This window comes from Propithecus coquereli, unplaced genomic scaffold (assembly GCF_000956105.1).
Source record: "Propithecus coquereli isolate 6110/MARCELLA unplaced genomic scaffold, Pcoq_1.0 Scaffold6, whole genome shotgun sequence".
Taxonomy (NCBI): Eukaryota; Metazoa; Chordata; class Mammalia; order Primates; family Indriidae; genus Propithecus; species Propithecus coquereli.
The window spans coordinates 1,231,421-1,257,939 of NW_012151951.1; the positions used below are offsets into that span (position 1 = coordinate 1,231,421).

Consider the following 26,519-nt stretch of genomic DNA (forward strand, 5'->3'; position numbering starts at 1 on the left):
GGCACTCTAGCCAGGGCAACAGAGTGAGACTCTGTCTCAAAAAAAAAAAAAAAAAAGAATTCTACTGCCCTTGATTTCACCTCTTAGTACTTTTCCATCCATTGACCCTCCTCACTCTGCTTGTTGATTATAAATCCCCAGCTGCCTTTGCTGTATTTGAAATTAAGCCCAATCTCTCTTTCCTATTAGAATGCTTTAATTGCATAGTCCTGAATAGTCTTCCTTACATTTCAACAAGTGTCAGAATATGTTTTTCTTTAACAATACCATACAAGCAATACTAACATTCTTTTATGCTTGCTTAATTTTTTAAACATAAATAACACATTACATATATAATCGATGCATAGAAAAAGATTTTCAATTTCATTCATAATAGAGCAATGAGATTAAAACTATACTGAAATACTATTTCTTATTTAACAGGTTGGCAACAATCCAAAAGTTTGATAACTTATTCCATTGTTGAAGCTGTGGGAAAAAGAGGCACTCACATACATTGCTGGTTGGATTGCAAAATGCCAACATCCCCCTGGAAAGGAATTTGGCCATATCCAGAAAAATTGCATATGAATTTACCATTTTAACTAACAATCCAATTTCTGGCAATATATCTAAAGATGTATGCCCATGACTATTCATTACAGCACTATTTGTAACAGCAAAAGACTGGAAACCACCCAGATGTCCAGCAACAGGGAAGTAGATGAATATAATATGGTACTAGTTTTATCTTAGGCTAGGGGGAGTTTATTCAGGTTGGCTCCTCAGTCTTTGATATGGCCCTAATAGCCTTTGACTACTTTTGGAATCAAATTATTCAAGTTGAATATGTTATGATACATCTACACAATGGAGTACTATACTGAAATGATAAATATCTATCTCTATAAACTAGTATTGAGTGATCTCTAGGATTAAGTGAAAAAGGGTGGAAAAAAGTATGCTACTATTTAAGAAAAGGGCAGATATATACATAATTAATTTAAAAATGAATCATAAAAAGTATTTAAGTCATTACTCATCGAGCAGGAAGGGATTAGAGAGGAGAATACAGATTTTCAGAGTAAAGGAAAAGTTAGATATACGATCAAAGAGGTTAAATAAAACCTTGACTTATTGAATTTGAATTGGAAGTATCAATACAAGTTCATGACATATTTTATTAAAAAAACAAAAAGCTAAACAAAACAAAGTCATATTAACAGTTCTGTCCATACAACAGGTATAGAAACAATAGAACTCATTAACAATTAGCATGACAAACATTCAGATTATGGTCGTTAAATATCATTTCCTACTAAAGGATCCAGGGTGCTTTGGATAAATGGCTTATTATGCGTATGGGGTAATAAATATACAAAATGAGCCTGGAAAGCAATCAAAGACTATTAGGGCCGTTTCAAAAAGACTCAGGAGTTAACCTGAATAAGTTCCTATTGGCCTAAAATAAAACAATTTGAGCACTAATAGTGACAGTAACTGCAAATGTATTGCAACTCACCAAATTTAAGTCCCTGGATCCATAAGGATAGCTGTTCACTTTTAAGGGTTTTTCTTTTTTTTAATCCATCAGGATTTTTTAAAATAGTATAAGGTAGTGATCTAATTTTATTTTCCATTAGAATAACCATTCATTCAGCATTACTTTCATTAATCCTTTTCTCACTAATATGCAATAACAATGTCATGTATCAAGTTCCTATATACCTATATATGGGTCTCTATTTTTGAGCTCTTTGTCTTTTTCCTTTAATTGCCCATCCTTGTTCATTTAATAATACAAGACTGTCTTGATTACTATGGCTTTTGTATATAACTTGTTACCTGGTAGACAAGTTCTTTCAACTTTATTTTTCTTCAAAATTATCTTGGATCTTGTAAATATTTTTTCTAGATAAATATGAATAATATTAGAATAGCGACCTCAGCATACATATATAGCCTATTTTTAAAGATTACCAGCAACTCTACACCGACAATATAAGAAAAAAAAAATACTAAAACCGGAATAAATGGGTAACTAATTAACTGGATAAATTACACTAGAGTACAAGGTTATAGAAGATTTAAAGTTATAAGGTACTACTTATTATACCTGAATGATATTACATTCTTTTTTGGGAAAAATATCTAATGCTTTTGAGTTTTTGAAATGCAAAATTTCCCCTACACTGAAGTATATTCATTATCTTACTTTTTTGCTCAGGACAAGAACTGAAAAAGAGAAATAACCTTGAATTCAGAATGAACGTTCTTGCTATATGTATTTTCCCACATATATTAGGAATGTTCTGTAACTTTCCGAGAAATAGTGACTTGAACTAAATACTGAACTACTACCAAGACTCATGTGCATTTTTGGAAGTTTTTAGTCATTGGGAGCCATGGCATTTTTTTTCTTCTTCTGTATATCACAAACAGCTACAAATACTTTGACTAGTAACATTCAACAGAAGATCTCCTGTTCTGTGACTGACTGGCAGGCAGAAATGACACCGACAGGAAATGGGAAATGGTTCAGGGTCTTGGAATTCCCCTGGCTGCTTAATTAAGTGGCTTATTTGGAAGTTTTTAAAATGTTTGCCCCCTGGAGTTCCCCAGAGAGAATCAAGCATCTGATTTCATTGGCAAAGGGTGTCTTTACAGAATGTAAATTGAAAAATTCGTTCATTGCAATACAGTATTTACCACATGTCATTGTGTCTGCGGCACTACCAGAGCAGATGGTGGCCTAAAGGTCCATGATCAGTAAAGCAAAGGATTTTTATTTACAAATTTTCCTTCACTTAACTATTTAAAATTTTTTTGTAAGTGGGCTCCTCTGTGGTTCACGTACAATTGTGTTTGTGTGTACTCGCACACTAACGTAAGTATTGCATTTTATTCAAACATTCAGAAAATCCTGGGAGTGAAGCTTGGCCTGAAATACCCTTTACGTTGCTAGCGATGTGCATCTGAAGTAAGGACACTCTTCGTTATTGTGTATGTCTCCAGAACCGAAAAACAAAAGATACACTGGTTGATTAGAAAATACATCAAGTCTTCAAAATTAATCTTCTGATGCTGTCCTACTTTCCAACGCTTCGTTTTGGATTTGCACCGCCAGCTGTGGAACGTTGACACGACGTAGGAGCGCGCTGAGAAAAACGGTTACAACTGTTTACCTAATTGAAGCAAAAAATGCCACCAGAATGACTTCATCCTCAAACGCGGTCATTTCGGACGAGCGGAGGCCGCACACCACAGGAGTCTTGCCAGGGGCTGGACCATAACTCTGAGGTGACGCAGGGGAGGCGCAAAACAATCGGCGCCAGGGCGTTTCCGCAGGGTTTCCCAAGATTCAAACGCAACGGCTCATGGTTGGCAGCGTCCTCTCTCAAGAGAATGCTAGGGACAGACAGGGAAATGTCAATGGTGCACAAACCGCGGGGTTAAAAAACGAAACACCGAGTTGATGCCGATAGTGCGCCTCTCCCCACGTGACGCCCGCGCGGCTCCGGGTGGGCGCCCACGCCGCGTTGGGCCTCCCCGGGCCTCCCGGCGTCTCCCCACAGCAGAACGCGCGCCCGATTCCGCTTTCCGGCCGCAGACTCCCGGGCGCCCTCGCGCTGCGGTTGACGCGGGTCCCCGGCCGGGCGCGCTGACGTCACTGTGCGTCGGCGCGGCTTCGGCTGGGGCTGGGGGCTCCGGGAGTGCCGGAGCAGAGCCTCACCGGCCGCTTCTCCTGTGGGCGCCCCGGCTCCCCCGGTTTGAGGAGGTCTCCAGGCAGCCGTGCAGCTTCCGTGTTTGCTGCGCCGGCTCTGCGGTGAGTGCTGCTCCTTCCGGGCCCGCGCGGCGCGAGGCGGGCTGGGACGCTGGGACCCGCGGGGGTCCCCTCCCTGAGGCTGTGGCCGGGCAAGGAAGGACAGGGCCTGGGGTCCTTCGGTCGAGTGTCGCCAGGGGCTCTCTGCTTTCTACTCTCGCGGAGGTTTTTATTTAATTAGGAAGCCCCAATTTCAAGACTTGCAATCGAAAGTGATTTTTTAAAAAATGACTTGTTTTCAAGCCTACTCTGGCCGCTGCCCACTTTTCTGGCCTTTGGACTATGACCAGGATATTTTTTCTCTTGGAGTTTTTGCAAGGTTTAAAACTCAGTCCTCGGCATTCCTTTAATATATTGGGAACATTTCTGTGGTTGTAGGATCTCATATTTCAGAGAGTTCCAACTGCGCTCTGTCGCTTTAGTAGTCGTCTATTGTGTGTAGTGGGAAATAACTCTGGGAAATTATTAGATAAGTCCCATATAGTTTCTCGTCTTTTCCCTTCCAGTTTATCCCCTGCCCAGCTACAGATTGCATAAAGAGAGCAAAATTAACAGTACGGTATTTATAGATAAAAATCTATAATTTAAAAATACAAGACCCGGTGTAATTAAAACAATCATGCAGGTGGTCATTATTACCAGGGCCACTGTTTCACAAGCCTTTGCTTTATGTGTTGTTTTCGAATTGCTTTCAGTGGTTGTTGCTTTGGAATTGTGAGGGAATGGTAGAGTTTAAGGGTTTATATTGATAAGTCCTGGTGCATTTTACAGTAGTTTGCCTAGTCCTGGAGAGACTTGACGTTAAAAAATGATGTTGCTGTATTGTTGCTGACTGGGCGTAGTGGAGGCTCTTTTTTTTTTTTTTTTCTTTTTCTTTCTTTTTTTTCTTTCTTTTTTTTTTTTTCTTTTTTTTTTTAAAAACCATTGTCCCTCCAGCAAAATGCTAGAGATACCTTTAAATCAGAAGAGGGTAGGAGACCAAGGACCAAATGTTTTCCTCTGTGAAAGTGTCCATCTGTCTTTAAAGTTGTGCATTTTAAAGACATGTATAGTTAGTGTTATGGGAGTATCTTGCATTTTTTATTTTAATTAAAAGCTTTTCCAGGTAGAAAGTTTTGGTGATAAAGTGCTGAAATTAAGATGTATTATCTAAAGTGTAAATCATTTGTAGACTTTACTGAATAAATTGAATAGTCTGTAAGTTATATTTGCCATGCAAATACAATTTTCTAAAATACCTTTTATTCTTTCTTTTCAGATTTACAGCCCTGAAGAGTCTTTTTCCCCTCCTATTTTTCCCCCTGCAGTAATAAATCCCATTATGGAGACACTGCAACTTTATAAAGGGATATAGCTTGAACTCTGTGGAGTGTAATTTTGTGTATGAATTATATCTTTAAAATATTGAAGAGTTTTCAGAAAGAAGGCTAGGAGAGTTAATTACTGGATCCTTATGCTAAGCAGTAATTCTGTTGGTAATACAATGTTTTGATAGGAATTTTTGATAACACTAGAAAGGACAACCTGTATCTTTTGATAAATTTGATTCATCTTTAATTATAACATGACTGATATTTGAGCTGAATGGTCCTTAAATGTAGAACAGGTTATTTAATTTTTAAATGCAGTGTAAAAGTGTGTGCTGTGGAAATTTTATGGTTATTCAGTTGATTGAGTATAATAAAGTGGTATACAAAGTTAGGAAGACTAAATGTTGCTGCAGGAAATGGAAACAAATATAGATAATATTTAACAAGGATGAAAGAGTATACAGTTTGTGAACTTCAAGCAAAATTAATTTGACATCATACACACTATAACAGGCAGAGGCTCAACAAAGGTTGTGGGTGTTCACTTCCCCAAAAGTTGTTAACCAAAGCTAATATAATCCACTTAACTAAATACTATGACGATATGCTATATGAAATTAGCTTTTAGATAGTGTGACTATATGAAGACTTTAATTACTTTTGTTTACTAGAATAAAATGAGATGGGGGGGATGTGTTAAAGTGTTTTTAGGGAAAGAAGGCTGCATATAATTTTTTACTCTTGTGGCATAATCAGTACTTGGCCTGATATATATCCAGGCCTCATAGCTTATAACCCAAAGTAAATTAAAGGCATAATTTGGTATTCTATAGTTGTTTAGAATTTTGAGAATATAAACCTCCTTGAAAAATAAAGCGTTTTAACATATTTTCAGAAGTGTATCAACTTTTTTAGGCTTTTAGGTTAGTTTTATGCCAAATTATGAGTGAATAGCACTTGAATTATCTAAAAGAGTTTATTATAATCCCTAAGAGGTCTAAGTAGTGTCTTGGTAATTGAGGAGAGATTTTCATTCTACCTAAGTGTAAACTCATATAAATCCGGTGAAGAAGGTATAGTGAATTCTATATAAGTAAGAGTCTATAATTTGATTCCTTTTTTGTGGTAAAAATCTAATTTAGCGTGAAGAGATGGGAAATTTCATGTGAAGGTTTTAGCCATCAAACAGTGCTATCACCTACTCATGCAAAAAACTACCTTTCAAAGACTTGTTCCAGGTCCCTCATATCAAAAAATTAAGAGTATAATGGAAGATAGCCCGATCTTGTCAAATTGGACAAATGGCAACAAACAAAAAATGAAGTATGACTTTTCATGTGAACTCTATAGAATGTCTACATATTCAACTTTCCCTGCTGGTGTTCCTGTCTCAGAAAGGAGTCTTGCTCGTGCTGGTTTTTATTACACAGGTGTGAATGACAAGGTCAAATGCTTCTGTTGTGGTCTGATGCTGGATAACTGGAAACAAGGAGACAATCCTATTGAAAAGCATAAACAGCTATATCCTAGCTGTAGCTTTATTCAGAATCTGGTTTCATCTAGCGTGGAATCCACCTCTAAGAATACTTCTCCGATGAGAAACAGTTTTGCACATTCATTATCTCCCACTATGGAACATAGTGGCTCATTCAGTGGTTCTTATTCCAACCTTTCATCAAACCCTCTTAATTCTAGAGCAGTTGAAGACTTCTCTCCATTGAGGACTAACCCCTACAGTTATGCAATGAGTACGGAAGAGGCCAGATTTCTTACTTACCATATGTGGCCATTAACCTTTTTATCACCATCAGAATTGGCAAGAGCTGGTTTTTATTATATAGGACCCGGAGATAGGGTAGCCTGCTTTGCTTGTGGTGGAAAGCTAAGTAACTGGGAACCAAAGGATGATGCCATGTCAGAACACCGGAGACATTTTCCCAACTGTCCGTTTTTGGAAAATTCTCTAGAAACGCTGAGGTATAGCATTTCAAATCTGAGCATGCAGACACATGCAGCTCGAATGAGAACATTTATGTACTGGCCATCTATTGTTCCAGTTCGGCCTGAGCAGCTTGCAAGTGCTGGTTTTTATTATGTGGGTAAGGAACTAATTAATAGCTATACATTTTATCTAGTTTGTTTTGATTTACATGTTAAAACATATGTTCATGCAATTTTTGGTCATTTTTCCCCTCCTTTAGGTCGCAATGACGATGTCAAATGCTTTTGTTGTGATGGTGGCTTGAGGTGTTGGGAATCTGGAGATGATCCGTGGGTAGAACATGCCAAGTGGTTTCCAAGGTAATTGTTCTGAAAAGGTATTTCTGTACAGACCTCTGTGCTTAAAAGAAGTAGGCATGCTTACATGATTGTCTACCTTTAAATCATAACAAAGCCTCTTTTATACCATTGGAGAATTAGCCTTCTAAAAGACCAAATTTTCACTTTGATTATTTTATTGAAAAATGTTCTGCAGTCTTCTGTGTGCTGTTATTCTTTTGTAAGCCATGCACATAAGATATAATTTAACTTATTCTTGTTGACTTATTTACAATTACGGTCCTACATTTCATTTATTTTCAATCTTGCTTTAAAGAGGATGTGAGGATTACAAAGATACATAAAATAGAACAAAAAGAACATTAATTGGAGAAAAGTATGAAGAAAAGGAAAACAAGAAGGGGCATAAAGTGGATGTAGGAATAAGGCAGATATAAAAATACATATAATAAGGCTGGGTGTGGTGGCTCACACCTGTAATCCCAGCACTTTGGGAGGCTGAGGTGGGAGGATGGCTTGAGGCCAGGAGTTTGAGGTTGCAGTGAGCTATATCTCCAGCGTAGGCAACAAAGCAAGACCCTGTCTCTAAAAAATAAAATAAAAATGCACATAATAAAATCCTATCTGGCTGCTAATTTTAATTATAATTGTAAATTGTTTTTTCTGTACAATTTTATCTTTTTATGATCACTTAACCACCTTTTAGGCACTCTGTCTCTGGTAGTGTCTCATATTTTTATTAAAGCCTAGAAGGAATTTAGGGGCAGTGTTGTTAGTGGAAATAGAATTAGAGATTAATTCTGTCTTTGTAATTGAGTAGCTATGTGAACTTAGACCTCATTTGTGAAATGAGGAGGGGTTGAACTGGATAATTTTTTGTGTAGTGATAAAATATACATAACATAAAATTTACCATGTTAGTCATTTTTAAGAGTATAGTTCTGTGGCATTTAGTACATTCATATTCTGTGGTAATCATCACCAGCCATCTCCAGAAACTTTTCATCTTCTGAAACTAAAACTCCGTATCCATATCCATTAAATACTAACTCCCTATTACCCCTCCTCCCACCTCCTGGCAACCACCATTCTACTTTCAGTCTCTATGAATTTGACTACTCTAGATACCACATAAGTGAAATCATGTAGCATAGATAATGTTTTGACCTGTGAGTGCCTTTCACAATAGTAAAGAATCTCTTGAATCCCTTCAGGAAATTAAAAGATCTTTTAGTCATTTAGTATGATATATGATGAAAAACTTTGAAGTAACAGATATTTTATTTTAGATCAGAACATTGTTATATTTTAAAATTATATTATTAATATTTATGATATATCAAGATAATTTTTTTTTGGAGGAGAAGGAAAGAGGAGTTTTTTAATTTGCCAGCAAATGAGGAGGTTGGCAGACTCCCATCTCAAAGTACCAACGTACTCTTAAGATAAATTTTGACTTGTTTTACTCTGAAAAGTGACATGTTTTATTTGCTTTAAATTATGTAAGAAAAAAGCATGTTTTGTCAGAATTTTAAGTGAATTATGCTGGGCTCTATGAGATTGTATATATGTAATTTAAAATTTAACTGATGTTGTGGTGTCAGAGACAAAAACAGCTTCCAAATTCCAATGTTAGAATTGCTACATGTTGTGCTTTATGAAACAAAATCATTATTTTTGTAAATTGTGTTTTGTTTTAAATGGTTAAATAAGGGAGAAGACTTAAGGGTGTTTTTTGTAAATACTTCTCTGAAAACAACAAATTCCAGTTGTGAATAAGCTTTAATCTCAGCAAATGAAAAAGTAAATGGAGAATTGTTATTACTGTATTTTAACACAGTTAATTTATTCATTTATCAAGTATTTGGGTGCCTACTTGGTACTATTTTTAGATGCTGGGGATATAACAGTGAACAAGACAGAGAAAAATCTTCATCCTCATGAAGTTTATTGGAGAAGAGGGAAATACGGGGTAGGCAGAGTTCATTATACAGTCGTCCCTTGGTATCTGTGGAGGATTGGTTCCAGGATCCCTCGAGGATACCAAAATCCTCGGATGTTCAAGTCCCTTATATAAAATGGTATGGTAAGCCAGGTGTGGTGGCACATGACTATAGCCTCAGCTACACAGGAGGCTGAGGTGGGAGGATCACTTGAGCCCACGAGTTCAAGGCTGCAGTGTCCTATGGTCAGGCCTGTGAGCAGCCACTGCACTGCAGCCTGGGCAACCTAGCGAGACCTTGTCTCTAAAAAAAAAAAAGGACTGGATGCAGTGGCTCATTCCTGTAATCCCAGAGCTTTGGGAGACAGAGGTGGAAGGATCACTTGAGCCCAGGAGTTCAAGACCAGCCTGGGCAACATAGTGAGACTCTGTCTCTATAAAATTTTTGAAATATTAGCCAGGTGTGGTGGCATTTGCCTGTAGTCCCAGTTACTTGGGAGACTGAGGCTGGAGGATTGCTTGAGCCCAGAGTTCCATCCTGGGCAATAGAGCAAGACCCTGTCTATAAAAAAAATTCAAAAATAAAAAAATAAAATAGCATAGATTTGCATATAACCTACATACATCCTCCTGTGTACTTTAAATTATCTCTAGATTACTTATAATACCTAATACAGTGTAAATTAATTTGTATTTTTATTGGTATATTATTTTTTATTTTTATTTTTTAATATTTTCCATTTGAGGTTGGTTGAATCCACAGGCGTGGAACCCACAGATACAGGGGGCTACTGTACTTCCCATCTTTAACCATTGTGAATATAAATTGTCAAAGAATAAAAATAATTTAAAATTATATAAAGATTGAGCATACAATGACAAGTGGCTTTGTCATCTAGTTAATAAACTTGAGTCTTGAGCATGCTTATGCAATCTCTACTAACTTCTGTACATGATTATTATATTTGACCCTCTCAAAGTATTAAGGAATAATTTTATTTTTTGATTTCTTTTTAAAGTTAGGTTTATTGAGGTATAATTTACATAGAATTCTCTTCTGTGAGTTTTGACGCATACAGTCATGTAACCACTACCACAATTAAGATACAGAACGTTTCCATCACACCACAAAGTTCCCTCATGCCCCTTTATAGCCACTCTCTCCTCTTATCCCCAGTCCTAGCAACCACTGATTTCCTGTTTGTTTCCATAGTTTTGCCTTTTTCAGATGTCACGTAAATGGAATTAATCATACAGGATATAGCCTGAGTCTGACTTATTTCACTTGGCATAGTACATTTGAGATTCATCCATGTTGCAGTGTGTATCAGTAGTTTGATCTTTTTTGTTGCTGAGTAATATCCCATTAGGTATTGGTGTTCCATACCACAATTTGTTTACCCATTCACCAGTTAAAGAACACTTGGATTGCTTCCAGTTTGGAGCAATAATAAAGCCACTCCAAATATTTGTGAACATGTATGAACATGTTTTCACTTCTCTTGGGTAAATATTTAGGAGTGAGTGGGTTGTATGGCAGGTGTTGGTTTTAACTTCATAAAAAACTACCAAATTGTTTTCTGAAGAGGCTGTACCCATTTTGAATTTCCACTGGCAATGTATGTGACTTCCAGGTGTTCTACATCCTTAATAACACTTGGTTGTTAAGTCTTTCTTTTTTTTTTTTTTTTTTTTGAGAGACAGTCTCGCTCTGTTGCCAGGGCTAGAGTGCAGTGGCCTCATCATGGCTCACTGCAACCTCAAACTCATGGGCTCAGGCGTGTGCCACCACACCAGGCTAATTTTCTTTTTTTTGTAGAGATGGAGTCTTGCTCTTTCTTAGGCTGGCCTCAAGCAATCGTCCTGACTTGGCCTCCCAAAGTGCTAGGATTACAGGCGTGAGTTACTGCACCTAGCCCATCTCAATCTTTTTTATGTTAGCCATTCTAATAGGTGTGTAGTAGTAGTAGTATCTTGTGGTTTTAATTAGTATTTCACTAATGACTAATGATGTTGAACATCTGATGTGCTTATTTGCCATCTGTATATCTTTGGTAAGGTGTTCAAATCTTTTGCCTATTGAAAATGTTTAAGTTTTGAGAGTTAATATATTCTGATAAAACTCCTTTATCAGATGTATTTTACAAACTTTGTTTTTTCAGCTGTATTGAAGTATAATTGACAAAAAAAATTGTATGTGTTTGAAGTTCACTACGTATATACATTGTGAAATGATTAGCACAATCAAATTAACACATCCATCACCTTACATACTAACTTTTTTTTTTTTGGCTAGAACACTTAAAAAATACTGTGTTAGTAAATTTCGAGTATCCAACACAGTATTATTAACTATAGTCACCATGCTGTACATTAGATCCTCAGAACTTACTCATCTTTTAACTGAAACTTTGTACCCATTGACCAACATCTCCCCATTTTACCTACCCACTAATGCCTGGCACCCAGTATTCTCTGTTTCTATAAGTTTGACTTTTTTTTTTTTTTCTTTTTAAGATTCCATATATAAGTAATACCCTACAGTATAGTCATCCTTTATATACTTGGGGGATTGGTTCCAGGACCCCATGTATACCAATATTTGTGCATAGTCAAGTCCCACAGTTGGCCCCGCAGAACCTGTGAATCTAAAAAAGTTGGTCCTCCATATACATGGGTTTTGCATCCCACAAATACTGCATTTTTCATCTGCATTTGGTTGAAAAAATCTGCATATAAATGGACTTGCACAGTTCAAACCCATGTTGTTCAAGGATCAACTGTATTTGTCTTTCTGTCTGGCTTGTTTCACTTAGGATAATGCTCTCCATTTCATTCATGTTGTCACAAATGGCAGGATTTTCTTTGTTATGGCTGAGTAATACTCCATTGTGTGTCTGTACCACATTTTTGTTGTCCATTCATCCATCAGTGAACATTTAGGTGGTTTACCATATCTTGGCTATTGTCAATAAAGTTGCTTGAACATGGGAGTTAGAGATATCTCTTTGAAATACTGATTTCATTTCCTTCAGATATCTACACAGAAGAGAGATTCCTGGTTCATATGCTAGTTCCATTTTTAATTTTGGGGGGAACCCCTATACTGTTTTTCATAATGGTTGTGCTAAGTTACATTCCCACCAGCATTGTAGGAGGGTTCCCCTTTCTTTATGTCTTCGCCAATGTTTGTTATCTCTTTGATAATAGGCATCCTTATAGGTGTGAGGTGATAAATCATTGTGGTTTTACTTTTCATTTCCCTGATGATTAGTGATGTCAAACCCCTTTTCATGTATCTGTTGGCCATTTGTATATCTTCTTTGGAAAAATGTCTATTCAGATCCTTTGCCCATTTTTAAATCTGATTATTTGTTTTTTTGCTACTGAGTTTTGCTGTTGAGTTGTATGAGTTCTTTAACTATTTTGGATATTAACTCTTTATCAAATATATAGTTTGCAAATATTTTCTCCCATTCATAGGTTGCCTTTTCATTTTATTGTTTCCTTTGCTGAACAGAAGCTTTTTAGTTTGATGTAGTCCTACTTGTTTATTTTTGCTTTTGTTGACTGTGCTTTTGGTGTCATGTCCAAAAAATCATTGCCAAGACCATTTTCAAGGAGCTTTTTCCCTATGTTTTCTTCTAGAAGTTTTATGGTTTCAGGTCTTACATTTAAGTCTTTAATTCATTTTGAGTTAATTTTTGTAGGTGGTGTAAGATAGGGTTCCAGTTTTATTTGTTTGCATTTGGATATCCAGTTTTCCCAGCACCATTTGTTGAAGAGACTGTCCTTTCCACATTGTGTATTCTTTGTCCCCTGGTTGAAGATTAATTGACTGTATATGTGTGGATTTATTTCTAATCTCTTTATTTGGTCTATTGGTCTATATGTCTGTTTTTATGTTAGTATCATAGTGTTTTGATTATTGTAGCTTTGTAATATCATTTTGAAATCAGGAAGTGTGATGCCTCCAGCTTTTTTTGTGTTTCCTCAAGATTGCTTTGGCCCAGGCCTTTTGTGGTTCCATATGAATTTTAGAGTTGTTTTTTTTATTTCTGTGAAAAATGTCATTGGAATTTTGATGGGGATAGTATTGAATCTGTAGGTTGCTTTGGGTAGTGTGGACATTTTAACAATATTCTTTTAATCCAAGAACATAGGATATCTTTCCTATGTTCCATTTATTTCTGTTATCTTCAATTTCTTTCATCAGTGTCTTATATTTTTCAGTGTACAACTCTTACCTTCTTGGTTAAATTTATTCATAAGTATTTTATTGTTTTTTGTGCTATTGTAAACAGTATTACTTGTATTTTCTTGATTTCTCTTTCAGATAGTTCATTGTTAGTGTATAGAAACGCTACTGCCCTTTGTATTCTGCAACTTTTGAATTAGTTTGTTTTAACAGTTTCCTGGTGAGTCTTTAGAGTTTTCCATACTTAAGATCATGTCATCTGCAAAGAGATAATTTTACTTCTTCTAAACTGATATGGATGCCTTTTATTTCTTTTTCTTGCCTAATTGCTCTGTCTAGGCCTTCTAGTACTATGTTCAGTAGAAATGGCAAGAGTGAGAGCCCTTGTTCCTCATCTTAGAGGAAAAGCTTTGAGCTTTTCATCGTTTAGTATGATGTTAGCTGTGGACTTGTCATATGTGGTCTTTGTGTTGAGGTCCATTTCTTCTTTGGCTAATTCGTTGAGAGTTTTTATCATGAAATGGTGTTGAATTTTGTTGAATGCTTTTTCTTAATCAGTTGAGATGATTATATGATTTTTATCCTTCATTCTGTTAATGTGGTTATCACATTTATTGATTTGTGTATGTTGAACCATCCTTGCATCCCAGGGATAAATATTACTAGATCATGCTGCGATCCCCAAAGCCCAGGCCATGGACCGATATTGGTCTGCAGCCTGTTAAGGACTGAGCTGCAGAGCTCTGGCAACACCCTCCCCCCATTCCACGGAAAAATTGTCTTCCATGAAACTTAGGAAAAGGGGGCCACACAGCAGGAGGTAAGCAGTGGGCAAAGCTTTATATGTTTTCACAGCCACTCCCCCACCGCCCCCAGGTCCGTGGAAAAATTGTCTTCCATGAAACTGGTCCCTGGTGCCAGAAGGGTTGGGGACCGCTGATAGCATATGATTCTTTTAATGTGCTGCTGAATTTGGTTTGCTAGTATATCGTTGATGATTTTGCATGTGTGTTAATCAGAGATAGTGACCTGTAATTTTCTTTTCTTGTAATGTTGTCTAGCTTTGGTATCAGGGTAATGCTGGCTTTGTAAAATGAGTTTAGAAGTATTTCCTCCTCTTTGATTTTTTTTGAAGAGTTTGAGAAGGACTGAGATTAATTCCTCTTTAAATATTTGGTAGAATTCTGCTGTGAAACTATCTGGTCATGGGCTTTTCTTTGTTAGGTGATTTTTGATTATTGGTTCAATCTCCTTATTAGTTATAAGGCTATTCAGATTTCCATTTCTTCATGATTTTAGCCTTGGTAGGTTGCATGCTTCTAGGAGTTTATTTCTTTTAGGTTATCCAGTTTGTTGGCAAATAATTGTTTAAGTAGTCTCTTATGATCCTTTGTATTTCTGTGGTATCAGTTGTAATATCCTCCTCTTTTGTTTCTGATTTCATTTATCTCTTTTCTCATCTTTGTTATTTCCTTCCTTCTGCTAACTTTGGACTTAGTTTGTTCTTCTTGTAGTTTGTAGGTGTAAAGTTAGGGTGTTTATTATTTGAGATCTTTCTTTTTTTAAATGTAGATATTTGTAGCTATAAACTTTCTTAGAGCTGCTTTTGTTACATCCTGTAAGTTTTGGTTTGTTGTGTTTCACTTTCCTTAGATTTTTCTTTATTTGCCTTTTGATTTCTTCTTTGACTCATTGATTCTTCAGAATGTGTTGTTTAATTTCCACATATTTGTCAGTTTTCCAGCTTTTGTCCTGTTACTGATTTCTAATTCCATACCATTGTGGTCTGAAAAGATACTTGATATAATTTTAGTCTTCATGAATTTATTGAGTCTTGTTTTGTAACTTAACATATGATCTATCCTGAAGAATTTTTCATGTGTGCTTGAGAGGAATATGTACTTTGCTGCTGTTGGATGGAATGTTGTATATAAAGGTTGAGTATCCCTAATCCAAATATTCAAAATCTGAAATGCTCTAAAATTGGAAACTTTTTGCGTGCTGATATGATGGTCAAAGGAAATACTCATGGAACACTTTGGGTTTTAGATTTCAGACTAGGGATGCTCAGCTGGCAAGTATAATGCAAATATTCCAAAATCTGAAAAAATTTAAAATTCAAAACACTCTGGTCCCAAGCATTTCAGTTAAGGGATATACTCAGCCTATATATCTGTTAGGTCCATTTGGTCTAATGTGTCATTCGAGTCCAATATTTCCTTATTTTCTGTCTTTTTTTCTGTTGAAAGTGGAGTATTGAAGTCCACTACTATTATTACGTTGCTGTCTATTTCTGTCTTCAGATCTGTTAATATTTTTTTTTATGTATTTATTTTAGGTGGTCTGATTTTGGGTGCCATATATATTTACAATTGTCATATCCTTTTATGGGCTTTGTTTCTATGTATACCCTTTGATTTAAAGTCTATTTTATCTAAGTATAGGTTCCTCTATACTTAGAGGAACTTATAGGTTCCTCTGCTCTCTTTTGGTTTCCATTTGTGTGGAATATCTTTTCTATCTCTTCATTTTCATACTATGTGTTTCCTTAATGGTGAATTGAGTCTCTTGTAGGCAGCATGCAGTTGGGTCTTGTTTTTTAGTCTGAATGGACTACTGTATGTTTTTCAAGTGGAGAATTTAAACCATTTACAATCAAGGTAATTATTGACAGGTAAGGGCTTACTACTGTCATTTTGTTGATGTTTTCTGGTTGTTTTGTAAACCCTTTGTTCTATTCTTTCTCTCTTGCTGTCTTTGTGATTAGATGATTTTCTGTAGTGGTATCCTTTTGTGGATCTCCTGTTGGTTTTTACTTTGTCATTACCATGTGACTTACATAGAACATCTTACAACAACTGAGCTGCTAACAACTTGATTTCAATTGCATACAAAAACTCTTTTTTACTCTGACCCCCCCATTTTGTTTTTGATGTCAGTATTTACATCTTTTTATGTATCCATGAAGAAATTGTTGTAACTATAGTTATTTTTAATACTTTTTTCTTTTAACTTTTATATTAAAGTTTATACACCACCATTACAAATTTAGAGTATTCTGAATTTGATTATATATTATCTTTACCAAAGAGTTTTATACTTTAATATGTTTTCATGTAACTAATTAGTTTCCTTTTATTTCAGCTTGAACTCTTCAGCATTTTGTATAAGTCAGGTCTAGTGGTGATGAACTCCCTCAGCTTTTGTTTGTCTGGGAAAGTGTTTATCTCGCCTTCGTTTCTGAAGGACAGCTTTGCTGGGTAAAGTATTCCTGTTTGGCAGTTTCTTTCTTTCAGCACTTTGCATATTATATCATCCAGCTCTCTCCTGACCTGCAAGGTTTTTTTCTTTTTCTTTTTCTTTTTTTCTTTTTTAGAGACCCTTGCTCTGTTGCCCAGGATGGAGTGCAGTGGCATGATTGTAATCACTGCAGCCTTGAACTTCTGGGTTCAAGCAATCCTCCACCTCAGCCTCCCTCTGGCCTGTAAGGTTTTTGCTGAGAAATCCACTGATATAGTCTTATGGGAGTTCCCTTGTATGAGATGAGTTTCTTTTCACTTGCTCTTTTTAATGTTCTCTTTTTATCTTCTATTTTTGACAGTTTTATTATAATGTGCTTCAGTGAAGTCCTCTTTGGATTGAATCTGTATGGGGTCCTATGAACTTCCTTTACCTGGATGTCTCTGTCTCTCTGGATTTGTAAAGTTTTTAGCCATTGTTTCTTTAAATAAGCCTTTTATGTTTTCTTTTTCTCTTCTCCTCCTTGAAATCTTATAATGCAAATATTGGTTTGCTTGATGGTATCCTATAATTTGTGTAGGCTTTTCTTCACTGTTTTTTTCCCCTCCTCTGACTGGATAGTTTTAAATGACCTGTCTTTGAGTTCCCAGATTCATTCTTTTGCTTGATCAAGTCTGCTGTTGATGCTTTCTGTTGCCTTCATTATATTCTTTAGCTTTTGAACTTCTCTTTTTGGTCCTTTTTATGATTTCCCTCTCTCTATTGAACTTCTCATTTTATGTATTATTTTCCTGATTTCATTCTGTGTTCTTTTGTAGGTTGTTGAGCTTACTTGAAACAATTATTTTGAATTCTTTATCTGGCAGTTCATAAATCTCCCCTTCTTTGGGGTTGACTACTGAAAAATTATTGTGTTCCTTTGGCGGTTTCGTGTTTCTTTTTTCTTTTTTCTTTTCCCTTTCCCTATTTCTTGTAGTCTTGTGTTGATATCTGTGCATTTGATGGAACTGTTACCCCTTCAAGACTTTATGAACTGGTTTTGTTTGGGAAAGATCTTTGCTTGTGGGTGGGTGTGAGGGTGTTGATTGGTAGGGGTGTGGTGGTTCTGTCTCCATAGAGTAGAGATGCGGCTCTGTTAGCTCAGGTCATTGTCAGCGAGGATTGCAGGGATTCTCAACATCCAGTGCTGCGGGTGTTCACATTAACAGTTAGGGGTTTTGGGTTTTTGGCGGCAAAGGCTGCTGGGGACCTCTTGATTCCTCCCCCACCCCCCCCATAGGAGATGTCATGGCCAAGGGGATCCCTCTTGGTGCTGGTTCCGGCTTGTTGGTGCCCTCATGGTGGTGGCACTGGTGTCTGATGCATGGATGCCTGTGGAGCAGCCACAGAGTCAAGGTTCAGAGTGTAGTACCTGTAGAGAGATAGTGGCTCTGGGGTCTGGGGTGCTGGTTAGCCTGTAGCAGTGGTGCTTCTGGTGCCTGAGATACGGGTACACACACAGCTAGGTCTGGAGCATACACGTGTACCGAGCAGCTGTGGAGCTGGAATCTGAGTGTGTACAGGGAGAGCAGCCATGGAGCAGGGGGTCTTACGTGTTGGTACACGTGTAGCAGCTGTGGCTTTGAGTCTAGAGCATGTGTAGAGGTGAGGGGTGGGGGCTGCTCTGTCCCTGGGTGGTGCAAGAGCTGCTCCTTTTCAGGGGGAGGGTGCAGCAGCATCCTTAGTGGTCAAAGCTGTCAGTGTCCTCTTCAGAGTATAGCTGCTGGGGTCAGTACCAATGATCCATAGGATCTTTGACTATGAAACCTTCAGAAAGTCTATGGCTATCTCAGAGGCTTTTGAGGTCCTCAGTGGCAAAGTCTGCTGGGGTCTTCCCCAGAGCAGGCCCCTGGGGGTTGTGATGGCACTTACCACTTGGCTGATACAGATACCCTCTTTGTTCTTAGCCATTTCCACACATCTCTGCTAAGCAGATCTCCCCAGTGTGATTATTCTTTTTTTGTTTCACTGTATTGCTATAGGTTAATTGGATTATTGAGTTCTCCCAGGGCTATTTTTGTTCGTGGATAGGTGTCTCTTCTTTTGTGGATGGAAGAAGGCAGGTGCCTTCTACTCTGCCATCTTGCTGATGTCACTTTTGCAAATTTTCTTTCAGTCTGTAGCTTGTCTTTTTATTTCTTTGGCAGTATCTTTTGTGCAACAGATGTTTTTAATTTTGATGTCAGTGTATCAATTTTATCTTTTATGGATTATGTTTTTGGCTTCTTATCTAAGAATTCTTTGCCTAACATAAAGACAAAAGGATTTGTCTCCTGTCTTCTAGAATTTTTATTGTTTTAGGTTTTACATTTAGGTACATGATTCATTCTTAGTTTAGTTATGGGCATAGGTTAAGGTTCTTGTTCATTTTTGCATATGGATATCCAGTTGTCTACTACCATTTGTTTTTTTGTTTTTTGTTTTTTTTGGTTTTTTTGACACAGAGTCTCTCTGTGTTGCCTGGGTTAGAGTGCCATGGTGTCAGCCTAGCTCACAGCAACTTCAAACTTGTGGGCTCAAGCAATCCTCCTGCCTTGGCCTCCTGAGTAACTGGGACTGCAGGCATGCGCCACTGCGCCTGGCTAATTTTTTCTATTTTTAGTAGAGATGGCGGGGGAGGTGTCTCGCTTCTGCTCAGGCTGGTCTTGAACTCCTGACCTCAAGCGATCCTCCTGCTTCGGCCTCCCAGAGTGCTGGGATTACAGGCATGAGCCACCACACCCAGCCTACTACCATTTGTTGATGAAACAAAAGGTATACAATGGAAACAGATGGTATGTGTACTTCCTGGAACATCTTTGAGAAGCCCTAGTAGTTTAAAAACAAATATTTGAAAAACACTTACATTATGTATAGATGAAAATATTTGATTCTGTGTTTTTTGGAGGGAGGGTAGTGAATTGTGTTTCAAATGTAATGGAAGAGTAAACATTGGAGAAAGTTCAAAGTTATTATATTGTGAAAGATAGATCATGTTTTAGGAATACTTAGTTATAGTTTCTGAAATTGTGTTCAGCCCACAAAGTAAATTGTGTTTAATAGCGTTTTTCAAGCATTAGCTTGTACCCTTTTCCAGCTCGAGGCTCTTTTCTTTTTGGTTGTTTTTGTTGTGTTAAATCAGAATGCAACACATAGTAAGAATGTATATTGTTTTTATGATAATTTTTTTCCTGTTAAATATGTGTGTATACTGGGTTGTGGTGTAAAATGTTTTTATTATGGGGTACAATCAAAAAGGTTTGAAAGTGATTTTGAATGATCATGTTATATTTTTGGTATGAAACAATTTTTAAAGTAATTATCTTACGTTTTAGGTGTGAGTTCTTGATACGAATGAAAGGGCAGGGGTTTGTTGATGAAATTCAAGCTAGATATCCTCATCTTCTTGAACAGGTAAATACATTTTAAAGATTAACAACATTGAATTCTGCTTTATAATTGCAAAAATATTAGAAGTTATATTTGTTAATTATAATTACATATTTTCTATCCATATTAATGACACCTCTTATTTTTACTTTTGTAACCAACTTGTTTATTCAGGGCTTTAAAAAAGATTGTATTTTGTTTTTAGTTTTTTGAAAAATCATTCATTGTGCCACTATACAAATTTGCGGTAGGCTGGAGAAGGAAGTTTAGTGTCTCTTCGCTCTTTTCCAGAAAAACAAAAAGTAACTTGTTAGGGGTTGAGAGCCTTTGAGAGTAACCCAATTGAAATCTTACTTTCTAAATGGAAGGAGAAACCATTAATACATTTTTCTACTTCCTGAATCTGGAGAAACCCTTGAATTCTAATTTGGAATAAGGTGAAGTTTAAAGAAATCTATGTGATAATTAGGATAAAACAAAACAAAGTGAAGTATATAAATTACCTAGTTTTCAAAAGAGTATGTACATTTACTTAAGGTAAACTTAACTTAGTATTTCTGTGTTCAGATTGAGGTTTCTGATTTTACCTATTAACTTTTCTCTTGTTTTATAGCTATTGTCAACTTCAGACACTCCTGGAGATGAAAATGCTGATCCACCAAGTATGTATGAAAAAATTTCAAATATAAAATGGAAATTTTTATAAGAATTTTAGGAACAAAAATATGTATTTTAAAAAGGTGGTTTTGAAGCCATAAGGAAGAATACTGGAAAGTTATCTAATACTATATATCTACTAAGATTAATGACATTTTAGAGGATTCTAGGAAGTATACTAGTCTTTGTTCTTAAAGTGTTGACATTCCAACTGGGGAGACAAGATGCGTGCAAGAGAAGCAACAAATAGGTCAAAACAATGCTAACGAGAGGTGCAAATAATAAGCCTTCTACCACCTTCTTTCTGTTTCTTTATCATGTCAAACTTTTCCCTTGATTTAAGGCTTTAACACTTACTATTCTCTTGGCCTGGAAGACTTCTTTCAAGTATTCCTATAGCTCATTTCTTCTTATTCATATCTTTGTTCTGGTGTTATCTTTTCAGACAGGGATTCCACATGTGTTTGAGCAAGGGAGTGCAGTACACATTGATGACATCATGTATTTATATGTTTATTATAACAGTTTTCCAGCAGATGGCAATAAAATGTCTCACAGAATTACGTCTTTCTGTATTTTTCACAAAAGTACCAAATGAGCTAGCATTGACTCTTTTTTTTTTTTTTTTTTGAGACAGGGTCTCACTCTCTTGTGCCGTGGCGTCAGCCTAGCTCACAGCAACCTCAAACTCCTGGGCTCAAGCAATCCTCCTGCCTCAGCCTCCCAAGTAGCTGGGACTACAGGCATGCGCCACCATGCCCGGCTAATTTTTTCTATTTTTAGTTGTTTGGCCAATTTCTTTCTATTTTTAGTAGAGACGGGGTCTCACTCTTGCTCAGGCTGGAGTATTGACTCTTTTAGCAGAAAATGCTTCCCTGACTACCCTGCCTAAGATGTCTGCCTGACTCCTCGTTTCTTTTAATCACCTTACACATCTTTTTTCTTTAGAGCATCTGTCACTATCTAAAATATCATATTACTTTATTTTGTATTTTTTCACTGTGTATTTTTCACTATATCTTTTGGGTGAGCCAGTTTTCCATTTTACTATATCTCCCATCTTTGTTTATGTTATTCTGTCTACCTCAGCTGTCTACCTATCTAGACCCTGTCCATTCTTCAAGTCCAAACTGTAATGCCACTTTTCCATGAAGTCTGTGATTTCTCTCACTTTTCCTGGCTGGAGAAGATCATTTCTCACTTCTAAGTTTGTGTGGCTTATTGGTTTCCAGAAACAACTGTACATCAGAATCATTTGGGGGAATTTTAAGATACAGATCCCTAAAGACTCTTCTATAAGTAGGTCTACAGTGTAGCCAGGGAAGTGGTATTTTTAAAAAGTACAGCATATTATATTCTCATTTGACCATTATCCAAGTGCAAACTTTTATTGGAATTACTAGTAATTGATACATATAGCTCTTCTTCCTTACCAGGATATGAGAGTAAAGATTGTGCCAGTCATTATTTTTTTTCCATTGTTTTATATTTGTGGAATTTAATATTAGCAAATATCTTTTTAAATAGTTGTTCATTTCGGATCTGGAGAAAGTTCTTCAGAAGATGCAGTCATGATGAATACACCTGTGGTTCAGTCTGCCTTGGAAATGGGCTTTAGTAGAAGCTTGGTAAAGCAGACAGTTCAGAGTAAAATCCTGACAACTGGAGAGAACTACAAAACAGTTAGTGATATTGTAGCAGCACTTCTTAATGCTGAAGATGAGAAAAGAGAAGAGGAAAAGGAAAGACAAGCTGAAGAAATGGCATCAGGTATTTGGGAATGTTAGTCACATTATTTCTTAGTGGAGCTCCTAGGACTGTCTCACATGTTACAGGACAGCCTCCTTGTCTCACATCCACTAACTGCTGTTGGGAGCCCCCAAGTCATTTCCAAGCCGTACTTCTTTTCCGCCCCTCTCAACTGTGCCTCGTTGAGAACCATTGACTACTGCTTTTTTCTATATGTTTATTTTCTGATAAGATTCCCTAATTTATGCTAGTCAGAGAATTTTAGCATAATAAGCTCTTTTCTTGAGATATATTGAATTTCTTCCTCATATATAACAAATTTAAATTGTTATGAAAAAGCAAGATTTTAAACTTGGGTGCAGGTCTTACTCCTGTTTTTTTTTAAAAGTTTCTACAAATCATATTCTTAATGTATTTTACTCCCCAATCTTTGCGAGGTGATCCTTATACAAAAATACAAAAAATAGAACTTATGATGAAATCCTAGGGCTTGACGAGAATCCCCTGCCCAACCTAAGGATAGTGGGGAAAACTGATTTTGGTATTCATCGGATTGTATTAAGCCTCAGCCTCCCAAACCAAGTATTTTGAGTAGTCGTTTTTTCCTTCAAGAAATATTTATTGAGCATGAGCACCAGTGCCAAATAACTGTGCTAATCATAGTGATTGCTCTCAGGGAGCATGTAGATTAGCTGGGGAGGCTAGTATTTAAAAGACAGGGTTAAAGAGCCAGAGAGAGGTGAAGGTTGCATATGTAGTATAAATTGAGACATTGGGTTGGAAGATACTTCTTTGCTTTCTTATCTGTAAAATAGTACTAATCCTGTGGGGTTGCTGTAGGAATTAAATGAGATGTTGTAAGTAAAACACTTTAGCACAGTGCCTAGCACATGAAAAAAATTTTTTTATCATTAAGTAGATTGATTTGGGAAGTGGGAGGGACTTGGTGAAAAAAGGGCCTCAGAAAAATGAAAAGATTTAAGGGTTGTTAAGCAGTAATGAAACCCAGCTAAGGTTATATGAAATCACTGTAATAAATCTAGTCACCTTAGTTTTGTGACTTTCTTCTACTTTGTGGGAGCCAGAGAATAGTCTTGAATTATGGATTTGGCAGAGTTATTAGGGAAAAGGCCAAATAAGGAATAGGGAGGGGACGAGTTAAGGGTGCTAATAAGAGAACATCATTGAAACACCTGACTGATACCTAGATTAGAATGCGAGGTTTGAAGCAAAGCCAGGAGACAGCTCTTGTGCTAGTAGAATTGGGAATGACACGGACATCTTGAAAAGGTGAAGGAACAAATTTGTTAGCAGTGAGGAGAATTAAGGTAGAAGGATAAGTTCTGGTCAGAGAAGGGAATTTTGTAGTTTGGAGATGAATAGAGCAGTTTACTTGCTACAAAGAAGTAAATGGGGAAGGAAAATAGACTTCTCTTTTTATAATTTATTTCTCATTAAACTTGTACCTTATAGAGGTGTACTTCTGAAAATTTTTTGGAAAGTGTATTTTGAAAATGGGCAGTTAAATTTTATAGTGATTAAAGCACCAAAAGAAGGAACAGCCATATTCCATAAATGTAAATTAACTATGGAATTTTAGGTGATGTGAGAGTGAAGGAAAAACATTTGCTTTTTAAGCACAAGCAGGCTCGACTCATATGTAGTTTTAAAAAAATTATTATAAACCTAGACATTTATAAAATATAATAATAATGAACTATGTGCCACATATTGTGCTAATGGTTTACATGTATTGTTTAATCTTTACAGCTCTGCAGAAGGTACTGTTATTATGTATATTTTGCAGATGAAACTGAGTAGTATGGAGGGAGATTAGGGCACATAGCTAGTATGTGGCTAGGCCACCATGGGAAACTTGGTCTGTCTTGACCTCACAGCCCAAGCATACTACTACTTCTTAAGTATGGAGTGTCGAGAAGAATACTGGTCTAGGAGACCTAGTTCTGTAACTCTATCTGTGACTTTGGACAGGTCACTTATTTTTTTTTCTGAGTCTTTTTTTCCCTATCTGGGGGCAGTCAATTACCTTGTTTCATTGACAGGATCTTTGTATCAAATAAGATGAAAGTACTTATAAACGTAAAGTGATATAATGTAAATAGAAGTCAGTATTTTTAGTTCCATGGGTCGGGAGTGAATATAGAGTTGGGAAATTTTTACTGTCTTCTAAAATTTTCTTCTTACTTTCAACAGAATAAAGAAAAAGCAAGGTTCTAGGACATGTGAATATATAGACTTAAAAATTATAGAAACAGAGATCCCGTATGTACTGTATATCTTAGCTAAATCTTCTGGAAGTTTTCTAAATGACAGATATTAAAATGCAGACAAGTTATTTTGTTCTTCTTTGAGCTCTATTTATTTAGTGCCTAAATTGTTTGTAGGGTTGTTAGTGACTATATGAATATAGTTGAAGGAGTTTAAAATCTAATGGATTTTTTTCCCTTTTTTTTTTTTTAAATGAAGATGACTTGTCATTAATTCGGAAGAATAGAATGGCCCTCTTTCAACAGTTGACGTGTGTGCTTCCAATCCTGGATAATCTTTTAAAGGCCAATGTAATTAATAAACAGGAACACGATATTATTAAACAAAAAACACAGATACCTTTACAAGCAAGAGAACTGATTGATACCATTTTAGTTAAAGGAAATGCTGCAGCCAACATCTTCAAAAACTGTCTAAAAGAAATTGACTCTACATTACATAAGAACTTATTTGGTGAGTTTCTTGGGCAAATTATTTAACAAACTATATACATTTCAGTTGTTCCAAAAAAGTGAAGTCTTTTATTACCCAAGTGTATGTCTACATGTAACAATGATAATATATAGCTAGAATCTACATCATTTAATAGGTAGCGGGTGAAAAAACAATAGGTGAAGCAGTTTGTATTTAGTAGAGTGATGCTTTTTGTATGTTTGTTTTCTTTCCTCAGTGGATAAGAATATGAAGTATATTCCATCAGAAGATGTTTCAGGTAAGACAAAATTAAGACTTAAAACCAACATGAAAAATTACCTTTTTTTTTTTTTATGGGATATAAAATGGAAACTGAATTTCACAAAAGTTATTTTGTGTTATTAGGACTGTCACTGGAAGAACAATTGAGAAGGCTGCAAGAAGAAAGAACTTGTAAAGTGTGTATGGACAAAGAAGTTTCCATTGTATTTATTCCCTGTGGTCATCTGGTAGTGTGCCAGGAATGTGCCCCTTCTCTAAGAAAATGCCCCATTTGCAGGGGTATAATCAAGGGTACTGTACGTACATTTCTCTCATAAAAGAAAAATAGGCTGTATCTTAGCCTGTATAGAAAAGTCTTTAAAATATTGTTGAACATTTGATGCCATCTGAAGTAAAAAAGGAATTACTGGTTCTTCAGTTGGTAACATTTGTGTTCTAATCTGCTTTGGTACTCATTTCTAAAAAGATGGCATTTTATATTTAATCTTAATCTGTGTATTTACAAGGAAAGATTTGTGTTTGATGGGATATGTAAGTATCTGTGTGAAAGCTTTGAGTAGCGTGTTACAGTGTGAATTAAAAGAACTGGAAACAGGGAACTCTGGAGTTCAGAGTTATGATGCCACATTCTCTTTGGTGCTTTTCACTTGTGTTGTAAAATAAGAATTTTTCTCTTACTAGTAAATAAGTTTTCCCCTAGTTTCCTTTAGTTTGTGAGAAACATCTTAATAAAGTGCTTTAAAAAGATTACACCATCAAAATGTTTTTCCTGGCCTGATTTAAAAAGTAATTTTCATGTGTCTTCATTGTATTTCGCTCAAATGCTATTAAGTAAAAAGTTTGAATTCATTAAACAAATTACTAAGAAATATTTTTAATGTGATTTATGAAAATTCCTTTCGATGACAGTCTGTTGCTTTGTATTTTATACATATTGGATGAAAA

The 26,519-nt window shown here is 36.3% G+C and overlaps 1 protein-coding gene across 1 annotated transcript; it reads left to right on the plus strand.

Moving 5' to 3' along the window:
- The first annotated feature begins 5,763 nt into the window (after window positions 1-5,763).
- On the plus strand, window positions 5,764-26,305 carry BIRC2 (baculoviral IAP repeat containing 2). The gene is made up of 8 exons (XM_012659236.1): window positions 5,764-7,214; window positions 7,317-7,416; window positions 20,129-20,207; window positions 20,797-20,845; window positions 22,368-22,610; window positions 25,077-25,331; window positions 25,549-25,590; window positions 25,698-26,305. Exons 1-8 carry the CDS (start codon window positions 6,320-6,322, stop codon window positions 25,889-25,891), a joined length of 1,857 nt encoding a protein of 618 aa, XP_012514690.1. The 5' UTR covers window positions 5,764-6,319; the 3' UTR covers window positions 25,892-26,305.
- Window positions 26,306-26,519: the final 214 nt, after the last annotated feature.

Excerpts from the sequence above, each read along its gene's own strand:
- BIRC2 (XM_012659236.1), top strand. The coding sequence starts at position 6,320 with ATGCAAAAAACTACCTTTCAAAGACTTGTTCCAGGTCCCTCATATCAA. Across the intron at positions 22,611-25,076 it reads AGCTGAAGAAATGGCATCAG|ATGACTTGTCATTAATTCGG; the intron begins GTATTTGGGAAT and ends TTTTAAATGAAG. Across the intron at positions 25,591-25,697 it reads TCCATCAGAAGATGTTTCAG|GACTGTCACTGGAAGAACAA; the intron begins GTAAGACAAAAT and ends TTGTGTTATTAG.